At 41.7% G+C, this 14,857-nt stretch overlaps 1 protein-coding gene across 7 annotated transcripts in view; it reads left to right on the top strand.

Annotated features, from left to right (window-relative positions):
• ELAVL4 (ELAV like RNA binding protein 4) overlaps positions 1–14,857 on the top strand; it is a 64,191-nt gene that overhangs the window by 37,815 nt on the left and 11,519 nt on the right. For all 7 annotated transcript variants that reach the window (XM_054638422.2, XM_054638421.2, XM_077182505.1 and 4 more), the window contains exon 3: positions 7,089–7,192. In XM_054638422.2, the coding sequence (XP_054494397.1) occupies positions 7,089–7,192 (104 nt within the window). The remainder of the gene's footprint in view (positions 1–7,088; positions 7,193–14,857) is intronic.

Below are 14,857 nucleotides of genomic sequence, written 5' to 3' on the forward strand. Positions count from 1 at the left end.
GTATTGTAAATAAGCTATAGACTAAATGGGGGCTGTGATAGAGCTGCACTAAGCACAGAACAAGTTACCCTTCATAGATGGGTTGCAGTGAATTGTGACAATGACAGCCTTAGCTTAATTGTTTGGTCCTAGGAGCACTGTGTGCAGAAGATGCTTCCCTTCTGGTTTGGTTCTCCTGAGACTGCAGTGTGCATTGCTGGGGTGACAGCAGGTGATTCTCCTTGGTAAAGTGGTGGAGGATGAATGGGGCTGACATTTACTGGTATAAAAAAGCGTCAGACAAGGAGCAGGTTTTGAACTGGGCTCATGATCAGATCTCCTTTTCTCTTGATCTGAATTTTCTCTCTATAGCTTACCTCCTTTTTGAGGTGAACAGCTCTATTTGTTGGTGACTGTTGTGGAAACAACAAGAAAAAAACATGAAAGTCATTTCACTTGACCCTCTTTGCACATTATGAATATATCATCTCAAGGATATTTATGTAACCTTCTCCAAAATCCTCTACTTCATACAGCTTTTTGTATGAGATGCAGTCATTCCTTTTCATCCCGGGAATATGTTTAAAAGACTTCTGAATTGGTTTGAAGGCTCACAGGGTGGTGTTCTGAAATGGGCCTGCCTGCTGGAGCCAGGATTGCCTTGAACATCAGAATTCTCTTTGGTTTCTCTTGCTTAAAAAACAGAAAGCAATCTCCCTGCCATCCATCCATAGGTTCTATTTATTACAAACATCTCAATCTTGAGAAACACTGGGAAAAGTGGGAGAGTTATGTGCAGGTTTGCTTGGAAGAGCCACAGGTGGACAGCAAGTTGAGCTGAGCTTTTGTGACAGAGAGGAGCTCACCCCGCGACCAGTTCCTTCCCTGAATTTCACCGAGGTTTGAACAGGCAAAAATGGATCTGGGGAGATGTGGAGAATTGGTGGTGAGCATTATTTATCTTCTGGTCCCCAAGGCAGAGTGACTGAAGGCTGTTGCTGTCTGACTCCTGCCTGGCTGATGCGAGATGAGCTGTCAGACGTGCCCTACTTCCGAAGGGAGGGATGGTGTCGGCGCTCGCGGTACGCCTCTCTGTAGGGAGGGCAGCTTTAATTAGGCTTTTCATTTGGGCAGGGGACAACAAAACCACAATTTGAGGCAGTTCAGATCACTGCTGTCCCATTCTGTGCTTGTTCTCATGACTGGCTGCTTATAGTGGGGACCATAGTTCTTTAATTCCACAGTAATTTATTTCCAAATAAAAAAGATGTTTCTAACCATTTTTTTAACTTACCTGGTCACAGGTGGGCAATTAAAAGTTGTACTCATCTCACAGTTGCTCTTAGAATAGTTTCCTGCAGTAGGAAGGCTTCAGACTTTCTGAGGATGTAGTTTGCTTCTGCTTTGCTTGTGGCAATGATTGTTCTTCATAGAACCAGCAGGAACAGTGTATTTGTAGAGCTTCAGAGTAGAAGAGATTATTGAGCACTTAACACATCCTGCCAAAACGTTCCCTGGATTAATTTCTGCTTGAGCTAGAGCATCGCTTTCAGAAAAAAATCAAGCCTTCAGAATTTCTAGTGGTAGAACTGACAAAATGGTTGGTAGGTACTTAAATTTGTGTTACCTTCCATGTCAAAAACACAGAGCAAATGGCTTCCACAGGAAAACAGCATTTGCTGTATGGTTTCTAGTCTGGTTTCACTTGCCAAACAGTGGGATTTGGGGTACATAACTCTGTGGGTAAACATTAGTAAGAAACAAAAATTTGTACATCAGGTGAATACTAATGTAGTAATGTTCAGGTTCAACTTCATTCAAAGCCCTATTGCAACTTTGTGATCAGGTAGGCAGATTGACCCCCTTATCTCTACTGAAGGAGTTCTTGTGCTGTAGTCAATTCTCATGGCCCCATCACCAAGGCATCAGTGTCTTGCTTGGAGCACATGCACCAGGACTGGGCTCTTCCTCAGCAAAGCACAGGCAGATCAGAAGCAACAATTTTTCCTTCCATTTCTGATTCTGTGACTTGTATGGCAAAAATAGTTTTAACTCTTGTGTCAGTGGTGCAAGCTTGATGTAGCCTGTGTCAGTCTTTTCATTTCAGCGTTCCTAAAGCATGGCACAGTTAACTTGGTTTGGCAGGATGTAATCTTTGTGCTGTGCAAATGTGTGTATTTGTGGTTTACTGAGGAGCTTAAATTGCTTTGTGCTTTCCCTCTGTCCTCTTTGTACTTATCCTCTCCTCCTCCTGTCTTTCTGCAGTCAATTTTCTCAAGCAAGGAGTTTGGGTTTTTTCCACTTACTGGTGGAAATAAACAATTTAGGGCCAAGATCTGTTTCCTGAGATAGATGCTTTCCTACAGGTCTTCATCGTGATTTCCTGTTCACAAGTCCCAGTAAGAGATCTGTTGGCTTCTTTAATCCGTTTAATGTGTACCCTGTTAATTTTATTTTAGTCAATTAATAAGCAGTACCAAATCAAGTCCTTTAGAGAAGACCAAGTATATCAATGTTGATTAAATGGCATTCTTAAAATTTATAGGTCAAACTTGTAGTCTCATCAAGAAGGTTGTCAGTTCAGTTTGACAGAATCTGTTTTCCATAGACTTAATTTGATTGACATTGATTTTATTACCCCCTCACTAATTCTTTATTATGGAAGTCCAGTATTGAATATTCTGTAAATTTGCCTTGCTCAGCATTAGACTGCTGGACCTGTAAGTACATGGGCTCTCCTGTCCTCCCTCTTTGAATTCCAGTGCAAACATTTTTCCTCCAGGCTTCTGGAATTTCTTGATCACAAAAGAGAGCCCCTTTTTTTGGAGTCTGTTCTCTGCAAATAATCCAGATCATTTAATTTAAACATTTATAACTTCAGAAGCTCCTGTTTAGCATTCACCTGGGTATATCTTCACATACTTCTTCAGGTGTACATAATGCCTCTTGTCTCTGTACTGTTACTATTAGTATCTTCTGGTGAGTCAGGATGAGTGTTAAGGGATCTTTTTTCAGTAACCTAAAAAAAAAAGTATTTTGTTATTCCAACCTTTACTAGAGGGGTTTTATGCCTTTCTTTTAATTGGTTTTCTATTATATTTTTGTTCTAACTTACAGGGGTTTTTCTAGGTGTTTTCCCTTTACCTCTTAACATATATATGGAATTGGCCAATGTAGACTGACTTACAGAGGAAGTAAAGGAAGGTGCAGGTCTTTGACACTGCCTTTTTAACAGTTGCAGGTTTTTGGATGTATGGTTAAAGATTATACAGAGTGAATTGATTTTTTTTTTCATATCTTCTTTCTCATTACTTGTTTTAAGTGTAATTTTCAGCTCTGAAATGGGACTTTCTCAAATGCAAAACATGTACATTTCCAGTTTGGGTTTGGCTTTGCCTGTTTTGATTTTTTAAGACTGTCAAGTTCTTGGTAACTTCTAGCCCTGTTACTGCTCATTTTTAGACCTATTCCTTACCAGATTCTGGGAGGTCCACTGTCCATTTCCTGCTGCTAGAGAAAACATTCGGAAAGAGCAGTGGGAATAGCAAGATAACAAGGTGTTGTTTTAGGATCATCTAGAAATATCTCTTGCCTGACCTACTGAATCACAGCATGTGATGAACTATTGGATTCCAAATCACAGAAAATATTTACTATTTACGGTGCTGTTCCTGGGAAGTGTAGCATGGGAATGAACTACAGTGTCTGTGTGGGATCCCACTGAGAGGTCCAGCTGCTTGCTTTGTGCTGCCAGATTGTGTCCAAAGAAGTGTTACCCTTTTGGAGTACATGCAGGAAGAGCACATGATGAAAAAAATAGGGAAGTTCATACTGTTTACTGTATTTTGGAAGAAATCCTTTCCGTTCTTCACCTGTAACAATTTTTAGTTCTTGCATATCTGGAGTCTGTTTTGTCTGACATAAGGTACATTGCTCTTGAGAGGAATTTGAAACTCATGTTTTTAGCTGCTTGTATAAATTTTTTTGGCTTCTTAACTGTAAATGTTTAGCACAGTAAAACTTTATGATGTTTTCCACAGTCATCATAAAGCTTTTCACAGACAAAAAACTAATCTGAGGGGTTTTTTTTTTTTCAATTTTTTGGGACTGGGGTGTTTGTGTCAATTTTTAAACACGTGATAATATTTAGGCAAGATTGTTGAAAATACAAAGTAACCAAACAAAATAGACCCTTGAAGTGGAAAGCTCTTAATGGAAAGTTTTTTTCCTTTCAGCTTCACTGGTACAGTGAGGTCTATGCCAGAACACAGCAGAAGGAATTTGCTGATGGAAACAACTGCACTGAGCTTTCAATGGGCTGTGAAGGGTGTGGAGTTTGAGTTTTTAAGATAAAAGGGCATTCATTGAATTAACAGAAATTCAGTGCTCAAAATTCTGAGCATTCACCCTTTTTGTGAGAATACAGTACAGCTAATATAGCAATCAGTGGGATATGAATTCATAACCAAATGCTTCTGAGTAACAGGCCTGCTATCCTGTTACAAATTTCATATATTTCTTGATGTCCAGGAGTATATACACTAACAAGAAGAAATCTTGTTTCTGCAGACCTGTTGTTTGAAAGAAAAATGGTATGACAGTGTGATAGTTTTCATTAAGCCAGGTTCTGCAGTCCTGCATGAGGACGAGACCAACTTTATTTGTTTTGGTATTTGTTATCCTTTACCTTGGAGAAAATACATTTAGCCATTGCCACTTGGTAGAGAGAGATGATGGTATCTAAATAACTTGAATGTTACTGGGGGACTCAAAAAAAAAATGTAATTGTGATCTCATTGTTTTCTTGTATTGCCATTCATTTTCCTTTCCTACTGCTAGTGCTGTCTGTGGGTTTACTGTCCATGGTCTCTCTTGTGTAAGTACTTGCAGAAGTGAGAATGTTTGTATGGGAGATTGTTGAAAAGCAGTGTATACATTGTAGAGGTTGGTCAGTCCATGTGCCTTGAGAATAGCAGTGGGTGGACATGGAAGCCCAGGATCAGACATTGGCCATTAATCCCAGTCTCACATCAGCTACTCCTGCTTTCCGTGTGCCTTTGAAGCCCAGAGATGATTAATAGGGAAAGGATACAAACACAGGTTATCCATCTCTGATCCTTGAGTCTCCTTCCCCCCATAAAAAGATGTTTGTTTCCTAGAGAATGGCTTTCCTCTCCCTAGGATTGTTTAGGATTAAACATATCAAAGATTTGATGTGTTCAGAGGCACAGGGATTTGGGCTGTATAAAATACCTCAGGTAAGCAAGCAGAAGAAGGCATGGCAGGGAAAGTATCTTTACAGTATTTTTGCTCCAGGCTTTGTGCTCAGCCAGACTTCAGGTCATTCTTGGTTAATGTCATGTAACTTGGGTAAGAATATTTTTGCTGAGATTAGTTCAGCTCTCCAGGAAGACCGAGTATGTTTTTATACTTTTTTCTGAAGTTAAATTGATGGGACGTAATTGCTCCCTGGCTGTATTGCATGTTAAAACAGCCATTTCTTCTCCTTCGCCTGCATGTGGGCATTTCAGGCATGAACTGCAGTGTTTCCATGGATTTTTAAAGTCTTCCATTGCATAGTTAGCAGCTTTTAGGGCTTTGATCTGATTTCGTAAGACAGAAGCGCTCCCTATATTTGTGTTACAGCAAACGCTGTATTTTTGGTGGCGTCTGACTTTGAGAAACACACAGATGCTTTTTTGTAGTCCAGGAGACAAAGAAACAAAGCTTTGTGCTGGGAGGCAGGATCTGTGCCTCCAGGGGACATCAAGGCACTTGGTGTGCAGCTGCCTTCCCAACCTCCCCTTCCTCCTGGTGAGCAGGAGCTGGGTCGCTGTTTGCTGCTCCCGTGGCTAGAAATCTCCACAAATGCTGCTCCTCTCCTGGGGAGGGATTTTCACATGTTTCCTTTCTCACTGCCTGTGAGCAGCAGCATTTTGATCCCCTGCACATCAGTGCCGAGGGACAGGTGGTTTTTTGGCATGCTGTGCCCAGATACACAGAAGGGTGTATGAGAGGGAGCCTGACAGGATGGTTCACCTGCCTGCTTGGGCTTACTGATTCTTGAAATGTGATTATCTGTGCGTGTTTGAGTTCATGTGCCTTAAAAAAAAAAAAAGCTGTGTTTTCCAAACATGCAAAATAAGTTCAGTAGGATGCTGGAAGGAAGGGATCTGGAAGCGGCTGTCTGTCACGTTGCATTAATAGAATCGGTGCTGCAAAGCTGCTGCTTGGGAATTGGGAAAAGATCCTGTGGAGCAGGTTCTCCCAGCCCTGTGCAGCCCCACAGCCCCGTGTGTGTGTGTGATCCCTGCAGTGCCCACAGCACGGCCTCTCCAGCCCCGTGTCACTTAGCCCAGGTATTAACCGGCTCTGTTCCTGCTGCAGACACACACACACGGGTCTGGCTGGGCAGGCAGAAGCTGTTGAAAGGCTTTTGGCTGCTGCAGTGGCCTCCTGCCATCCCGTGCACAGCAGCAGTTGTTGCACTGTTTGGGTTTGCTGTCATCCTGAATGCTCCGAGGGGAGCTCTAATGTGGTCCCTCGCCCGGCTGCAATTTGGGCTGTCCCTTCTCCTATTTACTGGCTGCTCACTGAGCAGTAAAAAGAGATGTAAAGGTGGTTTCTGTTCCTCAGCTCCTTCAAGGTTAGTGTAAAAATGCAGTTTCCTAATTTTGTGGTTTAAATACTTCAAGACTTGTTTACAAACAGCAGCAAAATTATACGTGTGTGTTTATTTAATTTTAAGAGGTGGCCTTGTTACTGGCAGGTCAGCCAGTTATATTTATTAGGAGCTCAGCACAAAACTATTACACAGTTCTGTTGCTGTCAAGTCTCATACATGCTTAGCAGTAAACTCCTGGGGAAGGCAGGGTGAGGAGTTGCTGCTTCTCGTTCTTACAGAAGGCTCTCAAGAGGAGCAGTTTAAAGTTATGATGGCTCCCCCTGTATTAAGGAGATAAAGAAATGGTGAAAAACAGCGTAGAGCCTCTAAGGGAAAGCAGGGATGAAATGAACTGCCTAAGAATATTGTGCTTTCACTCTTGGAAGTTGTTCCTGTGCTGAAAAATACTGAGTCCTTTTTTTCTTTATTTCTTGTGTTTCAACAGGGCAGAGTTTAGGGTATGGATTCGTTAACTACATTGATCCAAAGGATGCAGAGAAAGCCATTAACACTTTAAATGGACTCAGACTCCAGACCAAAACCATAAAGGTAAGACAATATAAAATGCCTCTTGCTCAATTCAGGAACAGGAGAAAGTAGTTGGAACTGTTTCTGGCAATTTCATCACTATTTTATTCTCCATTGTAAGGGGGTTAACGAGCTCCTCCTTGGAACAATGAACGGACATGCAGAAGATGAAATCTCTCGTCTCCGAAATTGCTGCTATTGTTAAAGAGAGGGGAAAGTAACAGGAAGCTCTTTAAAGCATGACAGTGAGGCTTAAATGTAGAATAGAACAGCCAGAGTGATACCATTATCCATAAACAGGTGAAGTACCTGATGGTGTATTCACAAGTTACATGTTTCCTTATGTTTTCAAAGGAAATACTTTGTCACAGAGTTCTCCTTTAGTGACACTTCTGTCCTTATCAGGTGTTGAAAGCACGTTTCTCACAAGTTAGAATATGTTGTTCTCAACAAAAAATTTTTTCTCAATTTCCACATCCTTAATTTGATTTATTTTTTTAAAAGCTGGAGGCTTCCCACCGAAGTCTCTTATTTCATTGTTTGTAATAGACCATTAGTTATTCAATGACCTTCCTAAGTGGTCTCACAAGAAAAGCAAGCTTCTACACTGTCACCGTTTTTGCTGCATGGCTGATAAAGCTGTTCTGGAACAGCTTACAGAAGATTTCCACACCCCAAATTCTGACAAATAATACAGCTTAAGGGATGTGAATCAAAAAATTGAACAGGAGCAAACAGCAGATCAGATTCAAATTATCTGAAACTCCTTTGATCATTTTTTTGAATGCTGGCTTTTGATTTGCACCATTTTCTTAATTTTTCTTCTGTAGTTAATTTGTATTTCAAAGCTAAAAGTGTTAATATAAAAATAGAATTTTTACTGTACTGAATATTGGTACAAGTAATATCAGTGATGTTGTGTCTTGCAAAAAAAAGATACGATGTAATGTAGCCAATACTGTGGGTTTTGGCAGTCTGGCTAAAGATTGTGGTTTGGACAAAGTGGTATTCCCTGAAGTTAAAATATTTCTTGGATTCTGGTGTATTTCTAAGGATTGTTTCAAGCAAGTTTTTCCCCTGATGTTTGATCAGTGAAGAGCAGAAGTGCTGAGCTGAGGGTTATGAAAGTGGTGGAGCAGCTGCATGGATTTCTTAGGAAAGGCTGCTTCCAAACCTCCCTCAGACCATCCAGATCCCAGCCCACAGACAGGCATGTGGGCCATACCTCAAAATGCTCACAGCATGGTTTTGTAGAGCTAATGGAAACACTTACAGGAATATGTAAGGCAAGGCAGCAAAATCTACCATCTTATCAACTGCTGCAGGTGGAAATGCAGGCTTGGACTCAGCAGTTTCCACTTGCAGTGAAAAGTTGCTCTCCAAATTGCTTTTAAAGGCATATTATCGGGGAAAAATATTTTGAAAATGCTTATTAAGAATTCAGTAGAACTTGAAAAATCTACATCAGTTTTTCATGCAGCACATGTATATTTTGAACATTATTCAGCCGTAGGAAAGAGCTGCATTTCTTGTCCCTAAGTACATCTGCTGCTTTGCCTGTTTTTCTTTTTTGTGGACCAGAGCAATGCTATTACATTCATAATATTTCAAGGTTACAGGAAACTCATGCAGTAAAAGGCCTCCAGAAACTGGAACCCACACCAATTATTATTATACATTTCTCACATGCAAAATTAAACCATTATGCCTTGTTATCATCTGTAGTAAGACTTTTGTTGTCTGGGAATTTACTATGTAAAATCTTATTCGTGGTACATTTTTTTTAATTCAGTATAAATTTTAGAAATTCAGTGGTTTGTTTTGGGGTTGGCATGTTTATTAATAGCTTGTAAACTAGCATAGAATAAAAGGACATGGGGAGGCTTTTGAAAGCGGTTAAAATTTAATAATAAGCAAAGAGATTGATCTAATCTGCATGCACAGGAGCTGCATGAGTTCTTCTATGGCTGGGAGGAAGCATAGGGTTTAGGATTTTTTTAAATAAAGTTGGGGTTATGCAGTTGCCTAAAACGAACCCAAGGGAGCCTCCTATGCCAACAGCCAAAGTTTTGGCCCCAGGGACATCTAATCAGTAGCTTCCAACCCAGTTTTTCATTGCAGAATCACATGCGATTACCTTATCTTTACCTCCTTGTTTTTTTTATATTTTTAATTATGTTTTACTTCTGGAAATCCTGATAAATTAGGTCTGCTTTGCCTAGTACTGTGCAGTGGGGATGGAGCTTTCCCAGTGTTCACGCTGAGGGATAAATCAGGTGCATTTAGTGCTGCCAGTGGCATTTGTGTTGCTGGAGAGATCTCTGGTTTCCAAAGGGCTTCAAGGTGCTGAGGAGCAGAACTCAGCACTGCTGAACCTCCTCGCTTGCCCATTGCCCCCACATGCTGCTTTCCAGCATCTCACTGTCGTTCTTTGTAAGGCTGAAGTATTTAAACATGTGGAAATATTATATTTAATTATCAGACCCAATTACTTTAGCTGCAGTTGCCCTTTACAGTTACTAAAAATGCACCATTGGTGCATTAAAAAACCTCTCTCAAGAGAACATCTAGAAATGAATTTGGTAGCACATAGCTTTGTAGACTAAAAAATATTTAGTAGGACAACATTGAGCTGGAAAAGTACTGAAAATTACTTTGTTCTGCTTTCTTCATGAATGTGGCTGGTTTTTTTGCTTCGGAATCAATCTGTAAATATCTTATTGATGGATGGGCTGAACCTTGACTCCTGTCCATGTATGTTGGGTAGCTGCAGTCCTCCAGGTGGAATTTCTCTGGCTGCCTTTTGGAAGCTGTTTTGATGGAAAGCAAGTTGAAATGAGTAATCTGTGAAAGCCTTCTACAGTGGCAAATTACTTCTACTTGCCAAGGTCACTGTGGTCCTGCTGGCTTTGTCCCATCTGTGTCGTGGGCTCTGCTGTTCCTTGCACCTAGACTGAACATGAGGTGGCTCTGGGGAGTTGCATTTGCACTCATTTTTTGACCCCACAAGGCTTAATTCCTGTTTAAAAATAATATATGTATTTTATGCATGTGGCCCGAGATGCTGTCCTTTTCACTTCTGTAACATTTTTGTGGCAGCTTAATGTTCTCTCTCTCCTGATGCCTTGCAAAACAGCCATGCAGTCACAGGAGGAACTGGCTTAATAGCAGGATCAGCAGAACAGCCAGGCACAGTCAACTCTGATGTGTGGACTAAAATAACTGAAGAAATGTTCTTTTTATTCTGTCATTGTTATGATAAATAATCCCTTTTCACTCCAGCAGCTAAAATATTTATGTGCATTTTATTTAAGTCAATGATGCCCTTTCAAGTCAAAGTTGAGAGGTGACGATTTACAGAATATCTGTTGGGGAAAAGCATTGGAGGGAGTTGTTTGGTGGTAATAGGTTATACACATTTTGTTCCTCCTCAGCTGATCATAGTGCATATTTTATTTACGCCATTTCATAGCAGCATCATCTTCTTGTGAGAGAGAAAAGCTTCACTTTATTTTTACAGCTAAAGCTTGACATAATTCTGCAAAACAGTTTAGAGTGAGGGAAGAGACAGTGTGTGTTGAAATAAATATATATTCCAGAAATTGAATCTATTTTTAGAAATTAAATTTGCCCATCCATAAAAGCATATGAAAGGTCACTGCTGCTGTTGAAGATTGCCTGGCAATTCAGTTGCATCAAATATCAGAAGGAAAATAAGATGTGTGATGCATGGGGTACAGATTGTTTAAACTGCTGCTTTGCCCTGAAAAAAGGACAACGCCTGAAAGGATGCGAAGGAAGTGTTTTACAATTTACTTGGGGATTCAGGTGACCTGGCCTCATTGGAACAAGGGCAGAACAGTTTTGAAAGGAAGTTTGAAATCTAAAAAGAGCCAGTGACCCCCTGAAGTGCAGTCTTGTGCACCCCTCTCTTCCTTTTTCTCTGTTGCCTGAGAAATAGGTTTGCTTCTTCATTCCCTCACAGGAGCAGGTACATGCTGTGACACTGCTGGAGCAAAGGGAGATGTCCCCAGAGAGGAGAGAAGGAATCTGGGTTCTCTGAGCCTTTAAAACAACTGGATGACCTCCAGTTTTTAAATCTATCATATCTATCCAATGGTAAAATACCAAACGGATAAGTTGATTCGTCTGTGCTCAGAGGCTTTTTCTAGTTATTTTAATTTTCAGTTAAACTGAGTAAATAGCATGAAATTTTGTATTTCTGCTTTATTCTGTTATTTTGATCAATAGGTCTGGATGGTCCTAGTTTAAAATACAGTAAGTAAGGCTGTGGGAGAAAGTAATGCTGCTTTTTCTGAAAATAAAGTAGTAACATTACTGCTGAAAGATCTTCCTATTTATCTTGGTTTCTGTGGCATTTTTCAAAATGCCAGCTATTTCCACAAAACTAAATCTGTCGGGCTCTAAATCTGTCCATGTTAATTCTTGTAATTGTCCACAAAACTACAAAGCATCCTGTCACTGTAGGGTAACCAAATAACAGCAGCCTCAGACTTCTCTGTCCTACAAAGTCATTTGTCACAAAGATTGCCTTCCAGCCGTGCTGCGCGGAGGAGGGATTGCAGCAGGGAGTGCTGGGGAAGAGACTGCATCTCCTGCACCCCATCCTTGACTCCTGGGGAGGAGTGGGGGGAGCTCAACACAATTTGGGTGGCAGCCAGAAAGCTCTGGACTGCTGACAGGGATGGTAGCAGAGCTCTGGTGTTGGTGCCCTTGGTGCAATGCTCAGCCACAACCCCATGTTCTCCAGCCATGTTCTTCCACAGCTTCCCCAGGGCCACTGAGGCTGCTGGGCACTGCCTGCAGCCTCCTATCCCTCTGAAGAAATGGGATGTTGTGCAAGGCTGGGTGGTAAGGAGAGGGTGTACAGAGAGATCTGGGCAAGGTACAGGAGGAGCTTGGATGCTCTGCAAGGAGGAAGGGATGGAAGGTTTGGATGTTGGAAGGTGCTGGGAGTAGCTGAGTATGTTGGACTGCAGCAAAGAGGGATTTGCATTTTTGAGTGTCTTGTGTGCATTGGACCCCCTTTTTTCCCCTTTCCTGAAAATTCGCATTACAGGCACAAACTGCAGATTTGGGATGTAGCTATTTTATGGCTCCACCTAAAATTAACTGCTTGTTCTCTTTTATGGTAGCTCACAGTTAGTCAAAGAGGGGTCATTTGCTGTGGCTGCTGCTCCCCAAGACAAAGTCTTGGACCAGAAACTTGAAAGATGCTACAGACCTGGAAAGCCTAAACGAAGTTGACTCCTGGTTTGCTCTTTAGGAGCCTCTGTCAGTGTAACCCTTTGGACTTCGTAGTGCTTGTTAACAAACAAACCTTCCTCTACTCTTTGTGCCTGCAATGATACTGGTGCTCCAAGGACCTTTCAGTGCCGCATTTGAAGGTTCAGCTTTGGTTCTGCTGCTTTCAGCAGGCACCAGAGAGTCTCTGCCTCTTAATTTCATGCATCTTCTCTTAATCGGGATTTTTCTTTTTACTGCCTTGGTTTTGCCAGTGAGTCCTTTTCACTCCACCGAGCCAGAGCAATTATTTCTCTTAGCCTTGCTCTTGATACAGCCAAGAGTGTTCCTAGGTTATTATCTATGGATGTCTTTCCTGAAATGATGGGATAGACCATTGTACCTGCAATTATAATTAATCTCTGTAGAATGGCATTGAATCGCTCAACAGTAAAGTGCCTCGTCACTCCCTTCCATCCCCCAGCCAAGGGCTTAGGGAACAGAAAGGACAGAGCAGTGCAAGCATCAGATGTGAAAGTGTTCCAGATCCTGGTCTTCAGCCTCTGGACCAGAGGGCTTTTGTGTTTGCTTGTTCTGACAAAGCACAGAGCTTTCACAGGAGGGGGTCTCAAATCTGGTTTTGCACAAAATTAGGACACAGTTGAGGGTCTGGAAGTGGTTGCAAGGAAATGTCTCTTTTTGCCATAGCCTGTTCACTGGTGCTAAGATGATTTTACTTCTAGTTCTGGATGTGCATTAAACAAGTGAGACTGTGCTTTATTTGTGTGTGAGGCTTTTGAGTGGTTGTGTTAAAGCTCTTCCAGTTTGTACTAGTGGGATAAGGGGCAGCAAATGAAGGAAGGGTGGTCCCCATTTTAAACTGGACTTGAAGCAGAAGAAAGCCAAGTGACTCACCCTAAAAATCACACAAGAAATCCTGTATCTCGGGGGGTCACAAAAGGACAAAGCAAAGTCTCTGTAATAAGGTCACCAAGAAGTCTGATATTTTTAAATGTTACACAGACTTTTTGAAAGCTGCCCAGAGAGTCACTTAACACGGACTGCCCCTTAGCTGCCCATGGTTGGAGAGGTGTTCTGGGGACTGCAGGTGCCCTGGGTGGGTGACTTGGTGGTCCTTGGGTGCCTGTGCTGCATCCTGATTCAAGGTTCCTGCATGGTTTCCATTCTCCAGGTGAGGAATGGTAGATGCAGAGCAAGACACATCTCAGAGAAGGTTGGCATCTGCAGAATTAGCTGCTTGGTTGCTGCTCAGGTGTGTCCAGGGCAGGGTGGCTGTGCTGGCAGAGCATGTCATTCCAGGAAAGGATGATGCAGCTCCTCTTCATAGCAGACCAGAGTTAAATTTTACAAGGAGGCTTCTAGAAATGGACTTGGACATTTGAGAAGTCCAGGATTGGCACAGGAGTTGAAGGCTTCTCTTACAGGGAGCAGCAGCAAAGTGGTTAAATGGCAGCATTCAAATGGCTGCTGTTGCTTGTTCCAGAAGACAAATGGGATGTGTTCATGCCTCTGGGTGCCTTTGCTGTGGGCTCTGGCTTGGGAAGGCCAGACCACTTCAATTTATGTTCTGAAGAGTCTCGAGGTTAGTAATTCTTCAAAAAGTTTTCTATATGGGAAAGCAGGTAGGAAATCAATAGGGAAGATAATTACTTGGAGATATTTTCTGTGCACCTGAAGAAAAATGTGCTTTGCCATGGAAGATATGAAATGCTGGACCTTCTGATGCTGCAGTGGTATTGGGAAACAGTGGTGCAGCCTCTGGAGATAGCTGTTTATTATGAAGAGAAGCCCTTACACTGGCTAATGCTCAATGTCAGATGAGAAATGTCCTATTAAATGTTTTTCATAGTTATTATACATGTATTTATAGAAACTAACATCTGAGGCCAGCAAGCCATTAAATGAATTCTACAATATTTTATTATCTTCCTTGCAAATTTGACCGCAGAACTCCTAAATGATCTTCTGCAGCGAAATCCAGCACCATGGTTCGACCTTCAACCGTTGTACGAACGGACAAACATTTTAATGCTGAGAAATGCCTGGGTCAAACAGTAGCTTGGTGTTCTCTAGCTCATTATTTGGAATCCTAGCCACCACAAGGAATTCATACTCTTTTCTTTTTCAACGCTCTGTTTCATTACAGGGTGCTAACACTGCCGTGAGCAAAGGAAGGGAAAAAAAAATCATTTTTGAGTGTGAATATAAAGAATTAATGCAGCGTCCTCACGCAGCGCTTTGCGGTTTGCAGGGATAAAATGGGAGCTGGTTTTTGCTCCCATTTTAACTCACACAGCATAAGGAGCTTCTGGTGTGATGGAGGGTCAGGGTGGGCGATTTCTTCCTTTGATAGCTCACACACGGGAAGACATCCCGTCCTCAGCACTAACTGAATAATAGCTTGAAAGCAGGATGGCACAC

This window comes from Agelaius phoeniceus, chromosome 8, assembly GCF_051311805.1.
Source record: "Agelaius phoeniceus isolate bAgePho1 chromosome 8, bAgePho1.hap1, whole genome shotgun sequence".
Lineage (NCBI taxonomy): Eukaryota > Metazoa > Chordata > Aves > Passeriformes > Icteridae > Agelaius > Agelaius phoeniceus.